General features: G+C 40.0%; 1 protein-coding gene across 21 annotated transcripts in view; it reads right to left on the bottom strand.

Moving 5' to 3' along the window:
• LOC134534298 (spectrin beta chain) overlaps positions 1–23,513 on the bottom strand; it is a 137,319-nt gene that overhangs the window by 37,898 nt on the left and 75,908 nt on the right. For all 21 annotated transcript variants that reach the window (XM_063372644.1, XM_063372642.1, XM_063372647.1 and 18 more), the window contains 15 exons: positions 16,608–16,759; positions 15,297–15,470; positions 14,184–14,472; positions 12,937–13,237; positions 12,133–12,285; positions 11,191–11,478; positions 10,473–10,824; positions 9,539–9,931; positions 8,464–8,676; positions 7,392–7,538; positions 5,996–6,187; positions 4,486–4,839; positions 3,658–3,897; positions 2,613–2,825; positions 1,820–1,952 (listed from right to left, as the gene is read on the bottom strand). In XM_063372644.1, coding sequence (XP_063228714.1) covers positions 1,820–1,952; positions 2,613–2,825; positions 3,658–3,897; positions 4,486–4,839; positions 5,996–6,187; positions 7,392–7,538; positions 8,464–8,676; positions 9,539–9,931; positions 10,473–10,824; positions 11,191–11,478; positions 12,133–12,285; positions 12,937–13,237; positions 14,184–14,472; positions 15,297–15,470; positions 16,608–16,759 — 3,594 coding nt within the window. The remainder of the gene's footprint in view (positions 1–1,819; positions 1,953–2,612; positions 2,826–3,657; positions 3,898–4,485; positions 4,840–5,995; positions 6,188–7,391; positions 7,539–8,463; positions 8,677–9,538; positions 9,932–10,472; positions 10,825–11,190; positions 11,479–12,132; positions 12,286–12,936; positions 13,238–14,183; positions 14,473–15,296; positions 15,471–16,607; positions 16,760–23,513) is intronic.

The raw sequence follows: 23,513 nt of genomic DNA, 5'->3' as shown, positions 1-23,513 counted from the left end.
CTTATTCACGTTACTGTTATTTACGTTTACCCGTTATTTGCACTATATTCTTCAGGTCCCGTTTAGTTCCCATTTAGTCCAATTCAATACTTTCACACAAATTACGACTCAAAAATCAAATCCATCCCGCTATTTACGTCACGTAACAACCATAAACAAACAGAAAATACTGTGGGTACTTTAAGAGTAGATAAGATTAGCTAGTAGGCCTAAAAACATCGTGAAAAACGTAAAGTTTATAGTCGGCAATAAACATTTTAAATCGCAAAATATACATATTTTATAACATGAAAAGTTGCTTTTATTTCTAAACATTTTATAATTTAAGCCTAGGCGTGTAAAAGTCCGAGTAATTATAGCAGGAGACAATCTAAAATGCACGAGGAAAAAACGTAAACCCACGAATGTATGAACGTGGCTGATTGTTAATTTCTGATACTGTATTTATGTCACAACTTAGCCGAAATACTGGTACGAGACAAACTTCACAAGATAAAATGAGCGGAGTCTTGGTAACTGTTTTATACGTATTTTATAATTTCGGAAGTATTGTACAGTTGACACATATTTTTTAAACTAACAATTTATTTCTAAGGATTGTAATTAATTATTGGTATCAAGACATCAAGATGGATGTAAACTTGAACATGTCACGGCAGCGAGAAAACTGGTGCGTATACCAATAAACTGGTATTAGAACTGGACAATACTGGTACACGGGAGGTGGAGCTTGTATTTTTTTCCGCTAAGCTCGCATCTATTGGCTGGCTGCTGATGGAAGGTCATGAGTCTGGGCGGAGCGTTGAGTGAGTTATACTGCGCATGCGCAGCTCAGTGACCAAAGAGAGCTGGCAGGCGCGCCGTAACAGCAGCTGATCGAGTACAATGACCTTTCTCCGCGCACGGCGCGGTAATGAATTACCGGTGCGACCTATATGGGGGGAATCTTAAATACCAAATTCAAGACCTTAAATAATGGGTGCGACCTATCTGCGATGGCGACCTATATGCGAGTAAATACGGTATATACTAGCATTTTTATCATGGGGAAAAAAAACCCTCACATTTTAACTGGACAATGAAAGATATGAAGACAAGATTTATCACTCATGTTGATTCTTTTGTTCTGAACACCACTGACAGTTAACTGATGCTGCGGCACAAAAAAATCCATGTTCAAGGCATTCAATTTGTTTTTTCAAGGTTTACTCAATTATCACCACCCTAGTACCAGGGTGACCGAGCTTAACTCAGTCTTATTTTCGTTTGGTAAAATTGTGGTTTTTTCAGGGAAAGACACATAATTACATAAACTAGAATTTAAAAATATTAAACATAAATTTTCATTCACATGGTTAAAGCCATTTCTGAGATGTCAATGTATAAAGTTATATATACAAGAATTGCTCATTTAATAGATATAGATATGACTTACAGCAGGCCTTATATTCTATATATGACCTCATTTTTAGTGTTTTGAAATGTAAATAGAGGAAGGTAGGTTTTTCAGAGAATTAAGATCATGCAACAAAAACTACTTTAAAAATTTGTGCATTTCAGGAAATAGTTAATAGTATGAACATGATTACGAAGTTTCACTGATTCAACATTTCAAAATAACGATTTATTTTTATGGTCATTGCACATGTCAAATAGGTATCACGTTTTACGAAAAATGGTGGTTCAATCTCATTCTGTAAATTAACCATGAACTCTTAATTGGCTCAAATTTGCAAATTGCAATCCATCCGCTACTAAAAAAATGTGCAACCAATTTCCGAGCTCCTCTACTCAAAGAGACTGCATGAAGTAAGCCCACCTGCAAAGTGACCCTCGTCACAGAGGCGTCCAGCAAACTGAACCACGCTGTTGATCTTGTCGTCATTAGCCTCCATGGTGGTGAGGAAGGCCTCGTGCCGCTTGATCAGGTTCTCCGCCTGCTCCAAGTTCGTCTGCGCGCACAGAACAAACAACTTGCTCACAGAACACTGCTACACGTACACGCTCTCACCATAAAACCATCCCACATTACGCATTGCCGTGTTCAGACCACCTGCACTCCAAGCATTCTCCAAACCCCAAACCCTATCCTGCTATTATTCCACATCAAACCTGACACTAGACCTCAGAGAGCTTCTTCCCCATACTAGTTCAGTAAGTCTTTGGTTATTTCAGTTTTCCAGCCGAATTTTACATTAATGAAAAATTTACAACTACGCTTTAAAAGAATAATCAATGGTGTGTATTAAACATGTAAACAACATAAATGTTCATTTTACGAAATAAGGTTGCAACAAGTATTACGCACCTTATCTAAAAAGATAATATTCTTAATAAAGTGTTGAGTCATGCTAACAGTTCAAGAAGTAAACTAGATTTCAAATTTAAATAAAATAAATATATTAAAATACAAATACTTCACATGAAATAGGTGGCAACAGGAAAAAAAACACGAAACTTTACTCAGTCAAGTCCATTTAACTGTGTGCCATTTAAATGTGAGCCCAAAGTTTTTTTTTTTTTTTAATTTTATAGTTTACTAGTCGCTTTAGTTGGGATTACTAGGTAATCTCGTAGCATGACTTGCGCGTGGCTACCGCGCAGGAGCGTACCGGAGTCTCGTCCTTGCTCAGCACGTGCTCCTGCTGGGACAGCAGCACCTCCGCCTGCTTGGCGTCGCGGTCGAACATCTGCAGGTTCAGCGACTGCGACAGCAGCTGCTGCCGGTTCTCCCACATCTGGTGCAGCTCCTCCCAGCCGTCCCGCAGCGCCTTCAGACGCTCCCGCAGGAACATGTACTGTGGGTCGTCCTGGGTCGACGGCTCCTGTTCCGTCCCAGCCAACCACAACACCATCAACACAATACATATCTCTACCCCAATGCTCGAGCCCACCGCACACGGTACAATATTTCCTACTAGTTTGCTTACTAGAATGCTTACTGGTTTCTGTACTGTGTATGCTACAAGCTGAAACACTATGTGCGCTACAAGTTTCTAGCTGTCTTACTAGTTTTGTTAAGAGAATATTTTCCACATCAAATTTTTATTATGATAATTCACATTTTTTACTGCATACAAACAAGGCTCTTCTTTGTATGCATTTATTAAAACGAGGAGTTGGTCACTATTCCACTTCCTTTCCGTCCACGTCTATCACGACATGCGCGCTTAAAAGTGTAAACAACCCCTCGTGTTGTTTTCGTGAGTTCTGATTGGCCACTCCTCAACTATTGGAGCACACCAAGCAACGAAAATAGGACGCAGTCTATTATGCAAAACCAGTAGCCCAGCTCGTACAGCTACTAGTATCCAGTTTGAATTTGAGTGAAGAAACTAGTAGTAGAGCCAGTATGACTCCTAGCTTACGATATTGTAAGGAATGTTGTACCGTGTGCGGCGGGCTTTAGAGATAGGGACCTAGAAAATTGATGAAGCATGGAATTCGTAAAACACACCACCCCCCCCCTCCCCCTTAAATTGTTGGTATTTGAGGATATGATTGGCCCATCCCTACTTAATATCAATTGCAAAGAATTAATTCAAGGAAAATGGATGACACGTCAAAAGAACGATTTGGCCAAATAGAAAAAGGTGGATGATCTAGGTTTTGTACAGTGACTGAGGCGTACAGCGCGAAACGAAAGCAGACACTAACGGCCGTGATGCGCTCGCCGTACTCCATCATCTTGCTGTAGTCCTCGGTGTAGTTCTGTATCTCCTCGTGGATGCTCTGGTGCTGGCTGAGCAGCTTCTCCGCCTCGGCCAGCGACGCGGGCGTGTCCTCCGAGGCCACGTCCGTCTGCGTCTTCGTCAGCCACGTCTGGAAGTGGTCCAGGTCGCGCAGGAAGCGGTGCAGGTCCCCCGCCTCCTCCAGCTTCGAGTCGCGCTCCTTCAGCTGTCGGCCACACAAACACGCACACGCTGCCTTCACGCCAGGCTAACAGGTAACCAACAAGTTGTGTGGTGGGGTTTTTATCTACTCCGGCAAAAATAAGTCAAGTTAGACTTAGAAGGCATTCTAAAAGACCTTTAACACGTTGCACACACAATTTTTTTGGGATACAAGTTCGCAAAAGCCCATAAAGAAGATTTACACAAATAAACTGGACTAAAGTAAAGCGGCTTTTGATATACAAGATGAAAAGTAATGTTATCATAACAGAAATTTAAAATGTTTAATATTTAAATACAAAAATATATCACGATAAATTTAACATTCAGAAAGTACTGTTATTACACCAGGAGATAAACCAAAGGGAGCTTGTACAGCTGTCGGGCGGGGTACAGTGCTGGAGAAGATAAATTAAATACATATTCGAAAAGTAGTTTTATTACACCAGGAGATGAACCGAAGGGAGCTTGTACAGCTGTCAGGCGGGGTACAGTGCTGGAGAAGATAAATTAAATATTCAAAAAGTAGTTTGTTGCACCAGGAGATGAACGGAAGGGAGCTGGTTAAGAGAAAGCAAGGATGCAGACACACCATCTGCGTGAGCTGCTCCCACATGAGCTGGATCTGGGCGATGCGCTCGCGGATGGCCGCCGCCTCCTCGGGGTGCTCCGAGCCGATGGAGTCCGCCTCCTGCTCCAGGGCGTCCAGCTTCGCCTGGATGGCCGCCAGGTCGCGCTCCATGCCCGACAGCCGGCGCTGCAGCGTCATGATGCCCGTCAGGTCCATCTCCAGGCTGTCCGTCGACTGCAGGATCCTCTTCTTGTCCTCGATCCAGGACACCGTCTCCCGGCACTCGATGTGGAACGTCTGCACGCCGTGCGCCGAGTTCAGCTCCTCCCGCTTGCCCTCCGCCTTCTCGCGCAGCTCCGCCCACTTGTGGTTCAGCTGCAGCACACGCGACTCTCCGTCAGACCATCAACTACACCTCTCAACCTCTCACACGAGCCAGTACTGCAGTTAGTTCGACACCTGTGCAGTAACTGGGCAATAGCCATCTACAAGCTATAAAGAAATAGAGAATTTTATTTATTTCAAACAAGATGTTGCAAAGTTAAAATTTGAATCACAACAGTAACAGTAAAAAAAAAATTTATGTCCGTACTAAACTATAGATTATAAAAGTTTACAACTCAAAAAAATTTTATACAAAATACTTTGATCAACTTTTAAGCTAAATAAAATTACATAAGTAGACTCCACACAACTCTAAAATTTTTCAAACTAAACAAAAAATTGCGTAAAAAAATTGTATTCTGATCAAGTACCTCAAACATACCCCTCAAATCAAATCAAGATGTCAAGGATCAAAAATTAACTAATGTGTTAAGCAATTCAAATATTTAAAGGTTAGTTTCACAAAAAAGTTTCCCGAATATATACATACAGCAATGTTAATCATATAATAAAATAAGATATTAAAAGTACAATATCTCAAGGATTAGTTTTAACTTCTAGGATATGTACAATGAAAAACACTACCTTATAGCCCTAATATACTTAAAGAAATTTTCCGTGTCAAATTTATGAATTTACTTGGATTCCTCCAATTTTTATTCTTCGAATCTATCTCCTCAAAGGATTTAACAGTAATCGAAAGTTTGTATAGATGTAACCATCCAATTTCCAATTAGAATCATAAAAGATTTACAGCGGAGTGTGCGTTAAACATACTGCTCCCAACACGGGCGCAGCAACTAAATTTCCAGGGGGGGGGGGGGGGGGGGGGCAATATACCTTTTTTATAAGAATCATCTATCCACCCTATTGAAGTGGGAGAAGGGGGGGGGGGGGGGGGGTCCGGAGGTCCTCCCCCGGAAAAAAAATTTTTATTTCAAGGTGGAAAATGGTGCTATTTAAGCAGTTTTGTTATCTAAAAAATTGATTACACAGCACTTTCTTTGCCCCCGTTTGCCCCAACTTCAAGGGTTCCGGGGGGGGGGGAGCAAAATTCCCTTGCTTCCCCCACCCCCCTGTTGTTGCGCCCCTGACTCCCAAAGACCCTACAAATTTTTAATTCCAACGACTTCCACACGAAGCCCACCTGGTTCTGCCGCGCCACGATCTGCTCGGAGTCCGGGTGCTCAACGTGCAGCAGCTGCCGCGCCAGCTGGTTCACCACGGCGACGCGCGACGCGTTGGCGTTCATCTCCTTCTCGAAGCCGTCGTAACGGTGCTTCATGATCTCCACGTCCTCTATGTCCTTGGCCGGGACCATCGTCTCCAGCATGCGGTCCTGGCGACGAGCGCAACACACACACTCTCTCAGCCCACCTCTCTCACACCAGCTTCCTTTACACGTACTGCATTCTTAATTCATTCAAAGTTCACATTTTCATTCTTCCAATACTTATTTTTGTTTTCTACCAAATAATTTCTCTATCCAATAGCAGAAGGTATCCCTTGCTTTATAATAAAAATTATATTACAGCATTGCTTAAAAAAAATTTAAATAAGTTGAATCAAAGGAACATTTTTATAAACCTCTGAAAAATTGGAAATAACTAAATACGTTGTTAGGAGAGACGAGATTTTATGGTTTTATTCTTAGATCAATTACATGTTTTAAACAGGAGATTTCAAAGGTAATTGTTTTTATTTCATACCTCGTCTTGATTCATGAAGTATTGTAAATTATTAATATATATGTAAAAAGAAAATATTTTTTTATTACTATACTTATTTCACCAAAATTGCCTAGTGTTAAAATGGCACATAATTCACTTTTACAATACAATCATTAGTAATAAGCATGTATAGAAGAGAACTTCTCAGGAAACTAAAACAATATTTGCAAATTTTTCTGAGTTTGAAAAATGTGCAGTCTTTTATTTAAAAACTTATAAAGTGTTACTAATAAGAGATCCAAAATCAAACTTAATAATTTTTTTTCCCCCGAATATATTTAGTTTATACAGTTTGGTAATAAAGTGATGCTAAATAAATTACATTTAATTAAATTTTTGTAATAAAAGATAAAATTTAAGTTATGTTAATGTGGACTGTATCGAGATGGTTTTAACCGACGATGCAACATAAATTATACAATAGCATCAGCCCGCACCATTGCGACCTACCGCCGTCACGCCGATCAAAACGAAGACAGTTTTTTTTTTGTTTCTCACTGCAGGGATGCCACTCTCATGGTTTATGGACGCCAACCCTTGCAGTGTTCCAACATGGTGCCAAACTGTAAAGAGCTGGGGCACGGGTGATTTAAACTGTCTCTTATCACTTGGTCCGGAACAAGTGCCACAAAGTCAACTCACAACACAGTTCTATGTACAAGAGTTCACGCTAAGTACCAAACAAGTTAAGTTTTTTTCAGAATGTTGATTGATTAAAGGTTTTTGGTTACATTTCGCTGCGGTCTTATCTAAATCGTGTCCCGGGCGAAGCATGGTATAGATGGTGAACGGAGGGAGGGAGGAGGCACCCACCTTCTCCCCTATCCACTGCTCGACGCCGTCCGACTCGCTGAGCAGCTTGTAGAGGGACAGGGCGTCGAGCAGGCGCTGCTTGCGGAGCTTGGCCAGCTCCAGCAGCTCCTTGTAGCGGTGGTCGATGCTCTCCAGCCGCTCCAGCACCTGTGCACAACACGCCACATGCCACACGCCCGTCACGAGACACAGCTCAACATTGTCAACTATGGTGGGCAACTGGGGAGAGGAACAAGTTCCTTCAATTACTGAGAAATCACACTATATCATGGTACCTTCCAGAGGAAATCTTTTAATGAAAAAAAGGCCCGATAGAAAATTATGCTATCTTAAAGTCTGTTCCACAGAACTACTGTACAAAGAGTTATTTTGGTATCATTTGGATAGGGCTACCGTGCATCTACTATATTTTATAAATATATTTTGAACACGAAAAGAGTTGTTCCAAAGAAGAAAAAAAACATTGTGGCCTTCCAGACAGTCACATGTGCTATTTGTACTAGCGAATTCTACAATTTAAAAAAGACAAAATAATGAAAGAAAGAATTTTAACATTTGTAAAAAAGTATTCACAGTTAATTTCAGATGCTATCTAGACTATTTAAAAAATTTTTTTACAGCAAACAAAATGTTGTATTCTTGATAACACCGGACTGAGAATCCCCCAATTCAATTCTCGCCTCTTTTCTAGTTTATGTACTATTTATAACAAGAATGATCTTATTTATAGACTCATTACAAACTACATATAATAGACACAACACCAAGTAAAATTCTCGTTATTACTAATATTTTATATATCTTATATAATTTTACTCTAAATTAATCTAACAATTTTATATATATATATATATATATATATATATATATATATATATATAAATTTATTTTTGTCGTACTATTTGTTTTGTACTAGTATTTGTTCTGTTATAGTGTTAATAATGTTACCGTATTTGTATTGTACTCGTCCCAAATGTTGTGCCCACCGTTGGAGCCTTGTGCTGTTGGTGTGGCATGGTACAAATCAAATAAATAAGGTCTTCCCTGATGTTCCGACCGACGGCCGCCTCACCTCCTGCGACCGGCGGTCCTGCTCGCCCAGCTGCTCAGCCTGCTGGTGCAGCGCCTCGATGGCCGAGGCGTAGTTCTTCAGCTCGTCCGTCACGTCCTTGTGCTTCTTCAGCAGCGACTGCACGTTCGCCTCGTCGCGACCCACGTCCTCGCTCGACACCAGCCGCAGCGTGTCCAGCATCCAGATGTCCACGTCGTCCGCGTCCGCGAAGAACTGGCGCACACGGCCGTCCCGTCAACCACGCCTCTCAAACACAGTCTCATCAAGGTGAGTTATATTTGCGTCAAATGCACATTAATTAGCAGACTGGGAAATAAAGTCCACGAAACACGCACAAACATTAATTTCTTCATACAACAAGCATCACAAATTTAAATGTAGTTATTCAGCAACAGTTACATGACTTATAATGATTATGTAGCAACAATACTAAAAAAAAATACAGCATGACTAATACGTTTGATTAGTTTTAGATCTACACAACAAAATTTACTTCATTCAAGAAATTTTTCAGTTCTAACAAAATCTTAATGACAAATATGAAAACTTGAGATTAAAACGAGGAGTTTCTTTTCAAACTCCGAAAAGAACATTAAGAATTAAGTTGTTATAAAAGTACTGGATTTTTTTTTATCCACTCATGGATTCAACCAATAGAGAGAAGGGAAACACATACACGCGTCACTCGTTCGACCGAGTCCTAGTGGTGGTCACAGGAGGCGGGGGGCGGGGGAGGCGGGGGAGGGGGGGAAAGAGGGGGGGAAAGAGAGGGGGAAATAGAGGGGGAAAGAGAGAGGGGGAAAGAGAGGGGGAGAGGAAGAGAGGGTGAGAGAGAGGGCGAGGAAGAGAGGGTGAGAGAGAGGGCGAGGAAGAGAGGGTGAGAGAGGGGGGAGAGAGGGGGAGGGGGGAGAGAGGGGGGAGAGAGGGGGGAGAGAGGGGGGAGAGGGGGGGGGAGAGGGGGGGAGAGAGGGGGGAGAGAGGGGGGAGAGAGGGGGGAGAGAGAGAGGGGGAGGGTAGAGGGGGAGAGAGGTGGATAGGGGGATAGGGGGGGAGAGGGAGAGAGAGAGATAGGCACCTGGTGGTAGTCGACGGCCTCCTCCAGGCGCTGCCGCCGCAGGGCCGCCACCTTCAGCAGCTGGTCCCACATGCCCAGGATCTCCTGCAGGCGGTCGCGGATGCGGTCCGCCCCGAAGTGCTGCCGCCGGACCAGCTCCTCCCCCACGGCCACCACCGCCATGAGCTGCGGCTCGTGGCTGGACATCTCCCCCTCCAGCGCCTTGTGCTTCGACAGCAGCAGGTTGATGGTGGTGAGGTCGTGGCCGATCTCGCCCTGCGACGCTATTTGCTCCTTCTCCTTCATCCAGTTCTCCTCGTCCGCCATGTCCCAGTAGAACTGCCACAGGCGGCGGGACTCCTCCAGGCGCGCGCGGCGCTCCACCGCCAGCCGCACCAGCTCCGCGTACGCGTCCTGCCGGCGAGCATAGTCACACGGGTGAGGGGCACGGGCGGAACAAGCCCATCGGCCAGGTGCAAAGTACCCGGCGTTTGCCACTAGCAAACATTTCTTCAGTTTGTTCAGACTATCCTACCATCATGTTGTCAATGACAGATTACTGGTACAGTAGAAAGGAGAAAATACGGCCAGGAAAACCTGCCATGAAGAGCAGGACTTTTAAAATGTAGAGGAAAAAAAAATTCAGTCGGTACTAAACTTTGGACTATAAAAATTAAACAATTCAAAAATTTTTGTACAAAATATTTTGATTAACTTTTAAGCTAAATAAAATTACGTAATTAGACTCCACATTACCTATTTTCAAACCATATAAAAAACTCCGTAAAAAAATTTGAATTCCGATCAAGTACCTCAAACACACCCCTCAAATCAAATCTAGGCATCACGGATCAAACAAAAAAAAATAATGTACACAACATAAAAGATGAACACTCACATTGTAGAAGGGTAAGAATCCTAGGAAATGTTAAGAGGGCAGCGGGGGTGGCAGTACCTCAAGCTGCTGCACGCGCTCGACGATGATGGCGGGGTCGCAGGGCCGGTAGCCCTCGCTGGTCTCCTGGTCCAGGAACCGCTGCGACTGCTGCACTACGGCCTTCACCCGCTCGCCCAGCACGTTGATGTCCGCCTCCACCAGCGAGTGCTTCTGCAGGAGGTCCTCCACGCCCATCAGGTGCTTGCCGTAGTCGTCCGACAGCAGCCGCATCTTCAGCTCCTCCATCGAGTCCAGGATGTACAGCATCTCCTGGAAGTTCTGCTGCAGCTGCAGGGACAGCTCCAGCCGCATGCGGCGCGCCCGCAGCAGCTCCAGCAGGTAGTTCCAGAGCCGCAGCACGTTGTCCTTCCTGCGGCACAAACCACACGCTCTTCACCACGCGGTACAACTAGGCCACGTGGTCCACTTCTTTTCACAAGCGCAATAAGGGTACCAAAAATGCCTTGTTAACTAGAGCTGAACAATCTCGCTCAGGCAATAAGTACTCATTAAATTTAATACATTTACTCTTCTACAGACTGCTTTGAAAATTAAAAGTTATGTATTCTAAAAAACAATATCGAACAAATTTAATTAGTTCAGTATGAGTACTTTTAAGCCTTGCAACAGCCATGCCTTAAAGTATAGGGCTAGAGGCCAAATATCAAAGAATTCCACCAAATTTAGAAGACAAAAACTGAAGTAACTGAAACTGCGATGGCGACGGCTGCCGCACCTGGCGTTGATGCGGTCGATGTCGTGGTAGTTCTCGGCCTCCAGCTCCTGGCTCACGGCCACCACCGCCTGCACGCGCTCCTCGTACGCGAAGATGTCCGTCTCGATGGCCTCGTGCTTCTTGGCCGCCGCCTCCACCGCCGCCAGGTCGAAGCCGAAGTTGTCCTGGGACACGAGGCGCTGGTTCTCGCTGAGCCACGTCTCGCGCATGCTGGCCTTGCGGTTGAACCGGGCGGCCAGCTGCTCCAGCTTCTCCTGGCGGATCAGCTCCTCCCTCAGCGCCAGCTCCCTGTCAACACCAGTCAACTTCTCTTTCAACTGCTATAGTGATGCTCGGAGAATATTAACCTGCAATTTTAACGTAACACACACTTTCACCACAGTGTTATTTACATTAAATAACAATTCACCACAAAATCTTGTCTTCATTATTAGTCAAATATACTAAAACCACAAGACTAAAAAAAAAAAAAAAAATTTGGAACTTTGAGCATTCTTTGAGGTTAAAATTTTTGAAGTACACTAGAGTCCAACTATTCTGGTTCATTTTCTTTTTATAATGGTTATATTCGTGAATATTTATTATTATTTTTACATTGAATACCTTTAAATATAATTATTTTTTTATCTAATATAATGTTTATTAAATTTTAATTTAAATTTAAATATAATACACAATACGTTGAGCTATATTTTAAACCTACAAACTGATGGGAGGATTAACAAAATGAAACTTTTACCCCGATGAACTGGATATCCGGGCGAGTGGGGTCCAGATTAGTGCGACCTAGTGTACATGAAGTTTTAAAAAAATGTGAAACTTGGTTCTATTGCAATACTGAGTCCATACGAAGTGACGGACGGATGGACGGCGAGAGGGTCCAGATCAGTGCGACCAGTGTACATGAAGTTATTGCAATACTGAGTCGACGTCGCCACTCACCGCTCGTGCTCCGCCTTCTCCAGCCGCTCCCAGGCCTTGTTGATGTCGGAGATCATCTTGCCCTCCTTGGGCGTGTAGGGCTTCTGGTTGTTGGCCCGCATGCGCGACTGCAGCGTGAACAGCAGCACCTCCAGGTTGCCCTTCTCCACGAACCTGCCGTCGCAACACGCCTCAAGTCACACCACACTAGCTTCTCAACTACAATATAGTACAATATTAATTACTATCAACACAAAAACAAATCCTTCAAGGTGTTCCAAAAACATCCATTACATATTAAGAAACTGTATATTACTTAAAGCTTTTTAAGAAAAGATAGTGGTATACTCTTTTTGAACAAATCTTGATATATATATTTTTTTGGTTATAATTGTTATAATTCATACATCAATAGCAAATGTATTTCAGATAATAGTGGCCTTAAGAATGCACCAATTTAATAGTCACCTTTTATCAGCCTTGTGTACAGTTTAAATAATTATATTATTTCTAGATTATTTTCAAATTCTAACAATTTTGATAGTAAAAGTTATTATGGTTAGTAATTTTTTTTGACTTTCTAAGTTAATAACATTATTGTACTCAATTTAATGTTTTGCTGCTTGCTATGTTACTATTATTTATATAATACGTTTTATTTGTCCTTGTGATGTGTTGTTTCTAGTTATTTTTTTGTTATTTTATGTAGTTGTGTGTTTATTCTGTATTTGTCATGCCTGCCGCTTAATTCCCTGGACTGTTGGCGGGCATGGAACCAGTAGACGCGGACTCGTTAGGAAATGATCGGGAGATGCCGCCACTCACTTGGGCGGCTTCTCGACGGTGCGGTAGTTGTTGAACTGCGCCAGCTGCTGCTGCACGCCGACCAGGGAGTTGGCGAAGTCGCGCTCCCCCAGCGCGGCGATGGTGCCCTGGATCCAGCGCAGCAGGTCCGAGGTGAGGCCCTCGTACTCCTGCACCATGCGGTCGTTCTCCATGGCGATGCCCACCACCTTGCCGATGCGCTTGCCCTGCACCGTCTCCTGCTTCATCTTGCTGAAGTAGTGGTAGTACGTCACCACGTACGTGATGATGGACTTCTCGTCGGGGTGCTCCACGAAGATGTCTGCAGTCAACAAACACATTCTGTTCCAAACAAAGTAATTACAAACAATTACACAATTTCGCTCCTCCTAAGTATAAATAATTTTCATGTGATCCTCTGAGCACGGTATAAATGTCACATCGAAGACTATTTTTCTGAACTAAAATATAAAAAAAAAAAAACAGCATTGCACTGCAAGTTATTAAAGAAAAAAATATTAATTTTTATGAGTCAAAGAGAGAAAAAAAACAACCAAAATTTAAAAAAAAAATTTCTATATAGTACTTAACTCCTACTCGTGATAAAACTCACTTGTAGTCAAAAACTTGAATGATTTTTGTTGTCTGTGGTTTTTTGTTATTTTTAGTGTAATCTCTCTTTCAAAGTCTGTACTATGGTTAACATAAATAATTTTAGCACTTCGCTGGTATTTCTACTAAATGAATAAAAAAAACTTCTTTCAACTAAAAAAAGTTAACTTTCTTATTAATTGGGCAACACTAAGTTAATGTGAGCATTACCATTACTCCCGTGGAAATTCAAGTGAGTTTACCTCTACGATAAAACTGGAATCATTACATTACTTAGTTTGAATTGCATCTAGAATTAATTTAAGTTCTTATGTTTCCTATCAATGTTTACATTACAATTTTTATTTTTTTTTATTTTGATGAATGTTCATTGCAGTTGTACATATTTAAATTTATTCAAAACAAATGCTATATAAAAATGCTCACAAAAACTGTATTTGTAATTGAAAATCTCTCAATACCTACCAGTATTAATGTTGAACAAGAACCATTATACAGGTTTAAAACGTTCTGGAGTAGCTTTGCTTTACGACCACTCAAGACCCTTGGGGGCAGTGTGTGTTTCGACTAATTGAAAATCTCTCAACACCTACCAGTATTAATGCCGAACAAGAACCGTCGCGCAGGTTTAAAACATCCTACGACCACTGACGTACCCTCTGCGTCCAGCAGCTTGGTGAGTCCCAGCTTGTCCTCCGCGGCCGTGAAGGCGTTGTTGAGGTTGTACATGGCGTTGGACTTGGACAGCTTGTCGAACTGTATGAGGTCCGGCCGGTGCTTGTGGATGATGGCGTTGAAGGCGAGGCCGTCGCGCCACGACGTGGTGAAGTTGCGCACGTTCACGTTGTGGTAGCCGGCCGTCTTCATCTGGCACCACAGCAGCAGCGCGTCCTTGGCCGACTTGGTCTCCTGGTTGTCCGTCTCCTCTATCGTGATGTCTTGGATCTGCACAGTTTTAAACAAACAAGGATGTCGTGAAACCCCAATACCACTAAATCCTGCCAGTAACTAAAATAAAACTTGCATATCCAAAAATACTTCAATTAAATTGCCCAAAGATCTTCAAATTTTCTGTTTTCAGAACAGTACGTTATTTTAAAAAAAATTAAAGGAATTTCTCCATACCCATACCTTTTATACTATTATTGAATATTTGGATCACCAATATATGTATAAATTTAATTCTGATTTCCGCATAATTATAGCTTGGTGTTGATTGTATTAAAGCCCTACTGTGTGTGTGTGTGTATTTTATTATTTATTTATTTTATAACTGATATAGGTTTATATACCGTTAATTTTGATTATTTGAACCAATTGTAATATGATTGTATGATTTGTATTGTTGATTTATATTTAACTTCTAGTGTATTAAATTGTATTTAACTTGCTCCATGTGCCTAATTTGGGACTAAACGGAGTGCATGAATAAATAAAAAAATTAAAAAAAAAAAAAACAGGACCACAAAATGAAGTAGAACTGCTTGTCAAGATATTTTTAATACCTAGTTAAAGAACTTATTCTATTTTTTCAATGCAAGTTAAAATACTTGAAATGTGATCAAAAACTTTCGTGGTTGTCTGAATTAGCTAGGATTGCGGGTTTTAACTGCCTCAAAAGACTGAAATAATCTCTGGCTGCCCTTCCGGTTGATGTTCCAGCCATCTCCGGGGCAGCAGCTGGCAACTGCAGTGTCGACTCAAAGAGAGTTCACCGTCTACACCCTCAGGGGAATGGAATCCCCCGGGCAAGGAACGAGCGCACTCGCCTGGAAGCGGAGGATGATGGTCCAGATGAGGCCGAGCGACAGGCGTGGGTTGCCGTCCACGATGTCGTGGGAGCCCATGTTCTCCAGGTGCACTCGCTGTTCCCGCAGGAACTGCAGCGCCTTGTCCACGTTCTCCAGGCAGTGGATGCGCATCTTGCCCTTGGTGGGGCGCGGCTGAGGGCAGAGCACACGGCTGCAGACCGCCGCCCTCCCCGACACGCCCACCCTCTAGCGCATTCAGCCCCCAATGTCCACGACATTCTTCATCAGTTTAACAAGTGCTTCAGAAAGCTCTGTACAAAAAATTTTATGGGCTTATATTTAGATTCTGGCCAAGCATAAAAATAAATGGGTGTGTGTACTTGTCATGTAAGCACATTAGAATTTATACTTACTTAGCGCAATAAAAAACTAATTTTGCTCGCAAATAATATAAATAAATTAATATAAGTATTGGAGTTACATTATAAATATGGTTGTTAAAGCATATATTCAAACAAATTGAAAAAAAAAAAAAATACTCAGCGGGGTGCAGTTGCAGAATAAGACATTAGTTAAGAGATTGGATTGTTAACAAAAAAAAATGGCCTTAATTACAGGACTTCAATACTTTCATAAATTGATGGAAGAGAAGTTAAGCACTTGGATTTAAATATTTTAAAGCAAACATACCATACATAATATAAATAAATTAAATAAAGTCTCGGGGAAATGCAATCACCACTCCTTTGGAGCCGCGCATGCACAGGGAATACTTCAAACTAAAACAAAATAAAATGAATTAAAATACACTGTGACAGAATGTTGAATCATGAGCGGATTAGGGGAATAAAACAAGGTGGATATCAAAGTAGTATACAAGATCAATCTGCGTGTGTGGTTTACTTGCAAGTTCTAAAAAAAAGTACAGTGTTTATAATTTCTTAAAAGAGGCTAGAATAATTTGGATAGGTGCAGCACTCAGACCATATCGTGGGCTTAGTGTAAAAAGTCGGTAAGTCCAATTTCTGGAAAAAGACTGTTAGTTCACTTACCAAGTTTTGCTTGCCTAGAATAGTGTTATAATGGACTTGCCGAAATAAAGCTAAAAGAAAACGTCTTTGGACTTCCAAACGTTTTCTTGGCGAAGATATTGCCCTTACAACTTTATCTGTGAAGTTAACTCATTTTCACAAAAAAAAGTGGACTTACCAACTTTTTCCACTAAGCCCACGATATAGAAGGGAAATAAATATCAAAAATTGTACACAGAAGCTATCCCGAGGAATGCTATGAAAGGTGCTACTTCGGCCAGAAACGGCCGCTGCTCACCAGTCGCTCCCCGGACAGCACCTCCAGCAGCTTCAGCAGCATCTTGCCGTCCCTCATGTCCACGTACAGGTCGCCGATGCGGCAGTTCACCCGCACCAGGTGGGAGTTCACCCATTTCTGGAAGGTCTTCTTCTGGACGCTCTCTCGTTCGTCTGCGGGAACACCACACTCGCCGATGCACTTCGCTTCGATGTGTACAACCCCGCAGTGCTCTTAGCTGAATACATTCAACCAGTGGCGTAGCTAAGGTGACTGGCACCCCTGGCCAGACTTGAAAATGGCGCCCCCTCTTGGATTAAAACAGAGGTGGGGAGCGTTCAGTAACCGCGAAACCGTCGCAGCAGCGCCTCCCCCCCCCACCCCCTGCTCTGGCGCCCCTGGCAGGGGCCATCCCTGCCACCCGCCTGCTACGCCACTGCACTCAACACAGAACTGTAGTCAACGAGAAACTCCAAGAGTATGCGTATACAACTTCTTGTAGACCTACACCTTTTATAACAATTTTTGCCGCACCAAAATCATCTCACTTCTACTTCTTTAAAGTATTATCCAGCGGAGATGAATAAAATTTTGTAATTTTCCAAAATAGCACCATGTAGTTAAATCCAAGAATTTTTTAAGTGCATGCAAATGCAGTACTTCCAGTGAAAGCAAACTACAGTTGTTATTGTGATACAGCATTGCACACAGAACAGAATGCTTGAAGTGGACTGCAATAATGTGATTTAATAATATTTCCTTTTGAATATTCACTTTCAATTTTGTAAAAGAGGGGGAAAAATGTTGGTACATTTGCATTAAAATAGTATAATGAATATAAACAAATTTTCCATTTCAAAATAATTATTCACCATCTGTATGTACATACTAAAATATGCTATGAGTGTAAACCTGAAAGGATTTTCTAGCTATTCACAAGTCTAGAGATGCAAGAGATAAGAAATGAGTATACAAGTTTTTCCTTTTCCTCCTACAAGAGTACCTAAAATAGAATGTAGTGATAAAAAATGCGTACATACACAGTTCAGCCTCAAAATGTTAAGCACAAAATCAGTATAAAAATGTTATCTAAAGATTTAAAATAGTGTTTAAAAGCTGACGTCATAATACATGAAGATGAGCAGTGTTTGATGGGAGCACCTCCGTAAGTAAACAGAACGTATAAAGGCTGGTGGACAGCAAGAAAGTGGGGGAAGCTTTAAAGCAACCCCCTACCCACAGTCCATTCATGCTGTAAGAGCTGCTTTAATACCCAAGGCACACTCTCGACAACGTACATCTCATCATGTAGCTGCAGCAGGGGTAATGAGCTTCTACGTATCATGTTACACTTTCAACTGCCCCATCCACTCTTTGATGAACTTCAAACCCACAAAAGTGAATTTATAAAAAAAAAAAATGTATTTTCAGTGCCGAACAAAATTTATGAATATGAATTGCTGTGAACATGAATACTAAATATAAATATAATTCAAACTGATACAAATTTAGCTTAAATTTTTTTTCTTTAGAATGGTAAATTGATTAAACATTATATATCTTTATATATATTATCTTTATATATATAATATATATATATCTTTATATATATAATTCATCCGTACGTGTGTGTGTCACTGAACTCCTCCTACACTGCTGGACCAATTTTAATGAAATTTTGTGAGTCTCTTTAGGTGGATTCGAGAATGGTTGAGATTTACAATTCAGTCCACTGGAAAATGTTTATTTAATTAATTTTTTATTTATAAATTTTTTCTTTGGATGGTTTAGGTTCACAGTATTTATTTATGTGTTGTTAATGTTTGGATGGGTTCTATGAATTGTTATTACATTAAAATTAAAATAGAATTGCTTATTGAGAATATTATATTATTTATTTAAAACAACATTTTAAATTGTTATTAAAAATATACATTGTGCAAATTTGTGAGGAACAGTATTGAAGTGAGTATTTTAATTGATTTTTCGTGATTTTAATGATGTATACACTTGCATTCAATACCAATCAACTTAACCTACAAATTTAAATTTAAATTATACGTTTTAAAGTGTAATAGAAAATATACATTGTTCAAAATATGTAAGGTGCAGTATTGGAGTATTTTACACGATTTTTCATTACTTTTAATTATATATAGATGTGCATTCAATAACAATCAACTTAACCTACAATTTTAAATTGTCAGTTCTCATTTTATTCTATGCAACTTATAATGCATTGAACGCCTCTTTGAAAATAAAAATTACTTATAGTAATTATAGTTTAAAGTATATTTAAAATTGAAGTTTTATATTTTTAATTTATAGTTTATTTAAAAAAAATTATAATTCTTGGATTTACAAAGTTTGAACAGGACGTCTGTCGGGTCCACTTTAAAGTGTGTGTTCAGGTGGATTCAAGAATGGTTTAGATTCACAATTCAATCCGATAAATAATATTTTTTAATTTATTTATTTAATTAATGTGTTTGTGGAACTTTGCATGTTTTACATTGGATCCTGTAGGTTTACATTGGATCCTGTAGGAAGCGCTATGATCGCGTTATCGAATATTCAAAAATATTTTATTTTTATTTCAGTTTGACCCGGCAGATGGTGCTGCAATTAGATTCAGGGAAATTTCCTGTAAATTTTCGAATTTAAAACGTTTGAACAGAACATCTGTTGAGTCTGCTAATTATATAAATCTATCACATAAAGAATTAATATTTAGACTTACAGATTATTATGTAATTAAGGGTAAAGAAAAATTTATTTACCAGTTAGACAAAATACTTTAATTCAAAATTAATACAGGCAACACATGCTAACCAAAATATGTTTTCATTGTATTTTTTTGCCTCCTTTAGAAAATAAACTTTAAAAGAAGTACGACTTTTGTTATATTTCTAAAAAAAAATATTTACTAAGGTTAGAAGTGAATTATTGTAAAATTTGGTTTTTTTTCTCAGTAAAATTATTTTACTGTTAGAAAATCCGAAACATTTTCACCACCAAATAAATCAGAATAAAAATTACCTTCAATTTTTTTAAGTGGTGTAATTTAGAGATATGTCTAATGCCCATTTTGATTCATGTTAAAAAATCAGTGAGAATTGGAGCTCAAACAAAAACTAAGAGACACACACTAAAAACTATAACGTAGAAAAACAAAAAGTTTTAAAGTAAAAAAATTAATACACTTTTACATTCTAAATGATTAAAATAATAGCAGCAATGCTTATGTTAATATTCTATTGAAGATATTTTTAAACAATTTTTATTGCTGCCAAATATATAAGCAGCATTTCGGCATACATGAAAAAAAAAGCAGCAATGTGTAAAAAATTAAATCTGAATATTTTATCTACATTTTAGCCAATATAAAAGTGTGTAGATCTACAATTATAAAATAACCCATTAATCTTTATTAAAGTTAAGTACTGTCACGTGAAGGAAAGTACTGTCACGTGAAGGAAAGTACTGTCACGTGAAGGAAAGTACTGTCACGTGAAGGAAAGTACTGTCACGTGAAGGAAAGTACTGTCACGTGAAGGAAAGTACTGTCACGTGAAGGAAAGTACTGTCACGTGAAGGAAAGTACTGTCACGTGAAGGAAAGTACTGTCACGTGAAGGAAAGTACTGTCACGTGAAGGAAAGTACTGTCACGTGAAGGAAAGTACTGTCACGTGAAGGAAAGTACTGTCACGTGAAGGAAAGTACTGTCACGTGAAGGAAAGTACTGTCACGTGAAGGAAAGTACTGTCACGTGAAGGAAAGTACTGTCACGTGAAGGAAAGTACTGTCACGTGAAGGAAAGTACTGTCACGTTTAAAGAAAGTACTGTCACGTGAAAGAAAGTACTGTCACGTGAAGGAAAGTACTGTCACGTGAAGGAAAGTACTGTCACGTGAAGGAAAGTACTGTCACGTGAAGGAAAGTACTGTCACGTGAAGGAAAGTACTGTCACGTGAAGGAAAGTACTATCACATGAAAGAAAGTACTATCACATGAAATAAAGTACTATCACATGAAATAAAGTACTATCACATGAAAGAAAGTACTATCACATGAAAGAAAGTACCGTCTTGTGAACGTTCAGTAATCACTTATTTAACAATGGAAAATAACTGATTTACTACCTAGCTAGAGAGAATTCCAAAGATGAAACAAAGCCAGTAACAGTGATAATCAGTTAAATAATACATTTAATTGAGAGCATTTATGCTATAAAAAAACAATTTTAAATGGTGTCTTAAACACCTATAACAAATTTATTACAGGTGGAGAAAAGTGGAAATTTTTAGTAGCCTGTAAATAGTAACATCATACTGCATGTACATATGGAAGAATCCATTATTAATCTTTCACAAGGTTTTCAATCATTAACCAAAATTATTTACGAGTTGAAAATCACGATGGGCTCGTAGTCAATGACATCAAACCTCTTAGCTCCATGAACATTTTCTCATAGAAGAGCTGCACCGGCTCCATCACAGACTGCATTGTCGTCATCACCCCCATCTTGCTGCTATGAGCAGCCCAAGAACACACCCCCGCTAGCACAAGTCTGTGCGACCAGAACTACCAGTGTGGCCTCCAAGGACCATCAGCAGTGACAGCACTTTACGGTCGCGTTTACGAAGGGAGCCCACACGTAGCCTCGATACGGCATTCCGCACTCTTTGCACGAGCCCACAGCTGCACGGGCCTCCTACAGTAGGTCTGCAGGCCGACTGGCGGCAATTAACAACACAGCTGGCTCGTCCCACTGTGATAACTCTGTGATAACTGACGTCCCGGGCAGCAGGCACATAACGCAGTTTAGCACCTGCCAAGAGCTGCAGCACTACACATCCTCTTCACTTAGGAGCAGTTCAAACTGAACTGTACTCTCCCCAAGATCACATTACTGCAAGATTTATTTCTGAAGGATAAAACATAAATTTCTGCAAGTTCATAAGACGTATAATGTTCGCAGGCTTTCACGGCCATTGTCTGAAGTAGCTGGGCTTCTGGGTTGTAGTAGTGTACTACTACTGAGTAGTAGGTAACTGCTCCTGATGGTGGCGACTGCAATGTCGACCGAAACGTTGGTGAATTATTTGCCAAGGACACAGCTACAACCCAGAAGCCAAGCTACTTCATTCTTAGGACAGATTTAAGCAATCAGGATAACGCACCAAGAGAATTGTCAGAATCAATGGATCCCAATAAGGTGAGCTCGCACTCTGGTACAACAAAACAAAATTAGGCTTCAGTAAAAAGTACCAAATTCAAAATATCTAATCTGTAATATTACTTGCTCTATAAGAAATGCAAACTCTTTATATCAATTTTTTTTCCCCCATAAAAAATTCAGCTATGTCATAAGAGAACAAAATGAACTGAGTGTTTTCCCTGTGTCTATGGAGGATTTGACCTAGGTCCAAATAAACAGAGCAGTGAAAATTAATTATGCCACCAATACAACTAGCTTGAAAAGATACGATGTCGCAAAACCAACGGGTATTGCCAAAAGCAATATTCATTATTTTGTCACACTGAAATTGACTGAAAATTACTTTATCATTTAACTTACGTTGATTGTACTTGTTTAATACTAATAAAATAATTTAATAATTACAACAAATAAATATTGTTAAATACTGATTAATTCTCTCATAATACTAGACAGTAATATTTATCTCAGGTTCTCTCTTTATAGATCCTTCATGGATAAAAACATTTTACAGAACTACAATACTATTGTCAAAGACACGGATATAATAATTTTTCAACAATAAAAACTGTCCATCTTCAGACACTAACTATCAAACACAGAGTTATAGTTCACCACTCTTTATATATAGAATGTGGCCTTCAGGTATTTCTGAGATATAAAGCCCTGTGTTATACCAATGAATAGCCGGAGTGTCTAGGGCACTACTATGTACCTGCCTCTCACCACAACGTCCCTGCCTCCAAGTCCAGTGGGTGAAATCTGATTTTTGCAGGCATTTTAGATAGTGTGTGGGTTTCCCAAGCCAAGTGCACAAACATATACGGTCTCGTTTCACAACACTCAGGACTGGCAAATGTCCGAGGATAGTAACTTCGGTTAGGAGATCCACGGTTCCTGCTCTGTACTCCAGGATCTCTACAAACAACTGGTGAACCAATCAAGATTTTTTTCAAGAAATTTTATTAATATTTTTATATAATAGGTTATTTTTAATTATAAGTTAAATTAAGTACAATATAAAATAATTCAACTCTTCATAGGAACATCCTTTTTTTAATTTTGGAAAACTAAAACCTTTTCAGAGATTATTTCCACTTCATTAAAGTGGTCAGTCACCAACTGCAGTGAAGTCCTGCTAATACAAAAATCTGGTTTATCGGAACAAGTATAAAGTGAAAAATAATTTCAAAAATCTTTAAATTTTTGTATTTTATTAATTATTTTTGATGTATTGACCTATTTTTTTGACATGTTTGGTTATTTACCTGTTGTAAATGGCGTGTTATAGGCTGAGTTAGGTGATAAATTAATGCTTAGAGATGTATCTTGATAAATACAGTTGCATTAAGCAATTATTTGGCTCATCTGGAAACATGGTTAGTCTGGACAGGTCTCAACCCCAATTGGTTCGGATTAGCAGGACTCCATCGATTTATATTTAGAATGAGACTATAAATGTGAGGCATAAAAAAACCAAATACAAGTTACCAAAAGTGTGCTGAAAAATAAAGTTTGTGACTAGTTCTTCAGTTTTGTTCCACTTAGTTACCTGTGACATATACACACTGGTATGCCGCCTCAAGACAGCCCCTGCCTCCATACAGCTATGGTTCATACTCTCTTCTCGTCAGGGATGTCAGAACGTTTTCATGAGTTTGATTTGGGGGGGGGGGGGGGGGGGGGGGCGAAAAGATGTTATCAC

The sequence above is a fragment of the Bacillus rossius genome, chromosome 7 (assembly GCF_032445375.1).
Source record: "Bacillus rossius redtenbacheri isolate Brsri chromosome 7, Brsri_v3, whole genome shotgun sequence".
Taxonomy (NCBI): Eukaryota; Metazoa; Arthropoda; class Insecta; order Phasmatodea; family Bacillidae; genus Bacillus; species Bacillus rossius.
This window is presented reverse-complemented; position numbering and strand designations above follow the sequence as displayed.